This window comes from Pituophis catenifer, unplaced genomic scaffold (assembly GCF_029215685.1).
Source record: "Pituophis catenifer annectens isolate HBS135680 unplaced genomic scaffold, rPitCat1.0.hap2 SCAF_1, whole genome shotgun sequence".
In the NCBI taxonomy this organism is placed as follows: domain Eukaryota; kingdom Metazoa; phylum Chordata; class Lepidosauria; order Squamata; family Colubridae; genus Pituophis; species Pituophis catenifer.
The window spans coordinates 150799567-150805293 of record NW_027256881.1 but is presented as its reverse complement, the minus strand read 5'-3'; the positions used below and the strand labels follow the sequence as shown (position 1 = coordinate 150805293).

General features: G+C 39.4%; 1 protein-coding gene across 1 annotated transcript; it reads left to right on the top strand.

Moving 5' to 3' along the window:
* Nucleotides 1–5147: 5147 nt before the first annotated feature.
* Nucleotides 5148–5273, top strand: LOC139326261 (thymosin beta-15A homolog). Its single transcript, XM_070956420.1, has one exon. It carries the CDS (start codon nt 5148–5150, stop codon nt 5271–5273), a length of 126 nt encoding a protein of 41 aa, XP_070812521.1.
* The last annotated feature ends 454 nt before the right edge of the window (nt 5274–5727 follow it).

The window sequence follows — 5727 nt, the reverse complement described above, 5'->3', positions numbered from 1 at the left end:
TTAATGTTTAATTATTATGGTGTTTAAAATACAATAGTGTAATGAACAGATAATTAATAGTAGTGTAATATAAAAGATAATGTCTTAGTATATATATATGTATTTACATGCCATCCCCACAATGAGTGCAGAATGGAATAGGTTGTAAGTTGAGAGATGAATTTTATGTCAAATAGATTTTAGGAGTTACATTATTATATCTTTGTACATATTGGGTAAGTAAGTAATTAACGTATGCAATTCACTGCAGCAAAATGCAATCATAATCACCATGGCTTATGGAAGAATGGGAAAAATCAAAAGAAGATTAGCCCTATCAAAACTTTTAGTCATACAGCCAAAAATAAATAACTAAATAAAGCATACTTTACATTTAGAAGCAACGTACCTCAGAGTGACAGATGCTGTGAATAATCAGAAGAACATGATTGTATCAAGACAGAATATGCCCAGTTTAGAAACTTGTTCATCCTTACCAGTGGGGTCTGGGCAGATCCCACAAAGCAATTTGCTTAATTAGCACAGCAACCTGCATTTGTTCCAAATTATGGTCATGTCTGGCTGAAAATCTAAAAGAAAAGTCATTGCAAGAAAGAAAGAGAACTTTACTGAGATGGATATGGCCAACCTAATTATGATGGGGATCAAATGGGAATGCACAAGTATTCATGCCCTAAAGTGCCAGCTGAAATAAGGCTACAACCCTGCTTGTTGTAGCTACAAGCTGGTTGATCTTTTGGGAAATTGTATGCTGGACTAGCTGGGCTTGTGGTTTGTTCTAAGAGAGCTCTTACTTCATTCCTATAAGTATTCTAGGGACACTTTAAAAATGAATTGGGACCACTTTTCTGTGAACAGTTCTTACAGCGCTGAGTTATAAATTGCACTTCCCAAGGATATAGGTCTGTGATGGTGAACCAGAGGTGGCACGCAGCACCCTCTCTGATGGCATGTGAGCCATCACCCCAGTTCAGCTCTGCTATGCATGCGTGCACACCTCCCACTGGCCAGTTCGTCTTTGGGTCTCTGCCACGCATCCGCAGGGGTGTGGTGCATGCGAGGGGGCTGCGCATGCATGCATGGGGGTGTGTGGTGCATGTGGGGGGGGGTTGTGCATGCATGCACGGGAACAGGGTACATGCATGGGGTATGTGTGCATGTGTGGGGGTGGAGCGCATGTACAGGGGCTGGATTTTGCGGGTTCGGGTGCGTGCTTTGGGCCCTCGGTCCGGAAAAGGTTAGCTATCACTGATATAGGTTATCATCCTGACCTCACCTATGGAATTATTAGGCATCTGCATTGAATGTTTGAATCCAACCGCCAACAGAGAACTGCCTGATGTACAAGCCAGATTTCCTAAAGGAAGAGGAAAGTGTGATCATATTGCCAATCTATGTTGGATGATGGAAAAGTAAAGGAATGCCAAAAAGACCTCTATATGTGCTTCAGTGATTACACAAAAGCCTTTGACTGTGTTGACAACGTCAAGAACTGACACGAAGAACTGGGAATATCACCACACCACATCCAGCTCATTCAATCATTGTACTCTGATCAGGAAGCCATTGTAAGGATGGAATATGGAGACACAAATTGGTTCAGAATTGGAAAAGGCACTGGGCAAGGTTGCCTCCTGTCATTGTACACAGAAATAGTTAGGAGAAATGCACAATTGGAGGAATCTACCATTGGGGTTAAAATCGGTGATAGGAATACCAACAACCTCCAATATGCAGATGATACAGCAAAGAAGATTGGGAGTGGTTAATCCTGAGAGTCAAAGATGAAAGTGAAAAATTTGGACTGCACCTTAACGTCAAGAAAACAAAGATAATGTCAACTGCAGTGAACACACAGTGCAAATCAACAATGAGATCATCGAAAGAATAAAGGAATTCCTGGGCACTAAAACTGACCAAAATGGAGATTGCAGATTGGAGATATATGATCAGAAAGCATATAGCACTTGAAGGAACTGCAATATCCAGCATGAATAACATCTGGAAAAGTAAACACATTAGCTTCACAACCAAATGCAGATTAAGTTAACACAATTTTTTTCCCCCAGTTGATACTTATGGTTGTGAAACTTGGACTCTTCTCAAAAAGGCAGGTAGTAGAAGGCTGGATGCCTTTGAACTGTGGTGCTGGAGGTGATTGTTACTCATCCCATGGGCTGCAAAAATAACAAACAAAGAGGTCCTAGACCAGGGATGTCAAACTCGTGGCTCACAGGCTGGATGCATCACCTGCTGGCCACACCCACGTCCAGTTTAGCAAAGGGGGGAAAAGTCATGATATGTCATGTGATGATGCTGTGACGACGTGAGTTTGACACCTCTGACCTAGACCAAATCTCATCAAAAATATAATTTGGAGCCAAGATAGCCAAACAGAGGCTGTCATACTTTGGTCATGTCACTTGACTCACTCAAAAAGTCAATCATGCTAGGAGTGATAAGTGGAAAAAGGAGAAGGGGCCGTCCTAGTACCTGCTGGCTGGATACTATAAAAGGATGACCCTGGGATGACCATAGTGGATCTGAAGGAGGCAGTGCAAGAAAGAGGAGACTGCTGATCCATAGAGTGGCCAAGGGTTGGACGTGACTGAATGGCTGATGACAACAACGATGCTGATACTGTAGTAAAATTCATGGTTTGGGAATATGGCTTGGCTGCAGTATTAGAAAAGAAAAATGATGCAACTAAATTAAAATTTGTTCTCAAACTCTTGCGCTAGTACCTAAGAGATAAATCAACTTGTCAGAGCATTATTGTTACAGTTCCATTTTTATTTTACTTTTTGTCTTTTGGGTCTAAGCAATTTAAGATTCTCATTTGATTCCAGACTTTTTTTTTTAAAAAAAGAAAGAACTCAGATTTAGTATTAGGAATGGTGCTTGCCAATTGATTAAAATTGTATGGTCTTTGTTTTATTTCATGCGGTAAAGGAAATATTCCCATATCCACTCTCCCAAATGAAGTTTTTTTAAAAAAACCTATTAAATCTTACTTTACATATTGATGTGCCACATTTAGAAACTATTTTGTAACTTAGAAGCCGAATTACTAATGCAGTGGTTGCTATGGTAAGAACAAATTTCTTACTGAACAGAAGAACAAACAGTTTCCTCACACAAATCTGTTGGATAGATGTGTAAAGATTTCACTTATAAGGGCTGGGGGGATTTCTCCCTGCCTAACTGTTTAGGTACCTGGCTATTTATTCACAATATAAAGTACACAGCCATTTCTCATATGGTATATGACACAGAATTCACACACACGCACACAAAAACACACCATACTGATTTGTACCTCCCAATTTACATATAAGGATAGCTAAGAATTTTATATTCATATTCTGCTAGGAATATGATTTAGGTGATACATTTCCAGTATATCCATAGCAGGACAAAATCTAGCCAGCTGCATTCAGATTTAAAAAAACAACAACAATCTCTTCTTTATTTTTCAGTGTGTGCATAAAATGAGTGCATGCGCATATAGATTTATATGTCACATCTTGCAATTACTTTGTATGAGACGGTGAGGGTTTGTTTATACATTTCTTTTTCTTTAATGGTAAAAATGCTCTTTATGCTACTAGCATCTGGGGATCTAAGTGTTCCCATAATCATTCCAGGAAGTGTTTTATGAAAAGAGAGAGACAGAGCGAAGAGGGTGGGAGGAGGAAAAAGAATACACCACAGAAATTTGCTGCCAAAATTGAGCAAATAAATGGAATCTAATTATGTTGGTCCACATATCCTAACTTGTACACTCCAGAGATAATAGATAACTTATTCATTGGCACATAACAGAAAGGTCTCCTTTGCTTCATGGTGGAGTTGGGTCTAGAAATGATATGCAACTGATTCCACAATAGCGATTTGGTTTTTTTTTTTAGAATAAAAATTATAGTGAATACTGTATATACTGTTATGTGCCCAATTAGACAGTGATTATGTGGCACTCTTGAAATCTTGGCAATGACTTGGTTCCAATTATAGAAAAAAAAAATACTGTGGTATTTCCCACATTCAAGGCATCCAGATGTATTTGGGCATTACCTGAACTTGGACAGAGAGGTTTTTCCAAATTGTATTAATAGTCTGGGGAAGGGAGAGAGCATTCATGGGAAGGATTAGGGCTATGAAATTAGCCCAGCCCAATTTGCTGTATAGCTTTTTATTCTATCCTTATTGGAAATAGTGGTGTTACGGTAATATCACTGCCCGTTAAGAATGTGTCAAAGACATCTTGTAAACCAATAGAAGAGAATCTGAACTGTGGTGCCGTCTGAGTTATTGTTTTCCTGCAGACATGTCATTATTCAACTAGGTAACATCATCAGTGCTGGAAAGAAGTGTAAGAGCTCTCTGTTTATACAGTATATGTATAAACCCCACTCCTTCCAGTACTGATATTGTCACCTAGTTGGGTAAAGCCAATAGTTTGACTGCGATTTGTATTGTTCGTTATGCATATTTAAATGAATTAACAATATAATCACACATATTCCACCAATCTGGGGAGGGAGGGAGGGAGGGAGGGAGGGAGGGAGGAAGGAAGGAAGGAAGGAAGGAAGGAAGGAAGGAAGGAAGGAAGGAAGGAAGGAAGGAAGGAAGGAAGGAAATTCACCATTAGCCATTCTGAAAAACCTGATGGATCAGGCTTGGTCTCTGCCATATTATTTTGCTATTCCACAAAGCTGGAAGATAGAAGGAAAGACACATATGGCTGTTCCTTTAGCTCAAGTGACAGACTTGTAATTCGGGAGTTCTGTCTGAGCTGTTTAATCTGAAAGGTCCTGGAAACAGGAGCTGTAATTTGTAACCCATGTTTTCATCACTTCAGCATCGTATCTGGATTATACTTGATTATTATAAAATTATGGTAATGAAAGAATTACAGTACTATTATGGTAATGAAATTACTTTTGGAGTAATTGTTTTCCTTCTCCTGTGTTGCTCCCTTCACTTCCTCTACCCATTGTGTGCCTAGGGACCAGGTATTTTTGTCATCTATAAATCACTCAGTAGCTGTTGGGTCCAGTGTGGAGATATAAATAAATAACCATTCAGAGAGTGCGAAAGTTGGAGGCGGTTCTGAAAGTATTGGTTTAGCTTCCTGTCTGGCCAAGATGTGCGACAAACCTGATCTGTTGGAGGTTGAGAAAAAGCTGAAGAAAATGAATACAGAAGAGAAGAACATGCTTCCTTCCAAGGAGATCATTGAACAGGACAAAGAGTGTGCCAAGTCATCATAGACCAGGGGCATGTAGCTCTGATGTTGTTTCTCAGTTGTTTCTCTAAAACAACTTATATATAAACTTAAATCTCAATGTATGTTGCAGTAGCCCATCCATGGGCCTTCCCCCACCCCTTTTCTGGGCTTGGCCATGCCCTTTGCTTCTGTCACAGAAGAAAACATGATTCACAGGAAATTTCTGGGGCTTGACCAGCGTGATTCTCATCGTTTGCCTTTCTTGTCAAATGGGGCAATTTCATCAGTTAAATCCTAATTGGTAAAATTCTTTGTGATTGTTTTTGCAGCTTTACTTTAATTTCCAAAAAATGGAAAGAAAAATCTATTAAAATTTTAAAAATGAAAAAAAAAAACCACCCAAAACCCACTATTCACTGGATGTTAGTGAAGCTTTTTCCTCAAGTATAACTGCTGGTAATGCAAATGTGGATAGACATGCCTCTTCCTCTCTCAGT

Excerpts from the sequence above, each read along its gene's own strand:
- LOC139326261 (XM_070956420.1), top strand. The coding sequence starts at position 5,148 with ATGTGCGACAAACCTGATCTGTTGGAGGTTGAGAAAAAGCTGAAGAAA.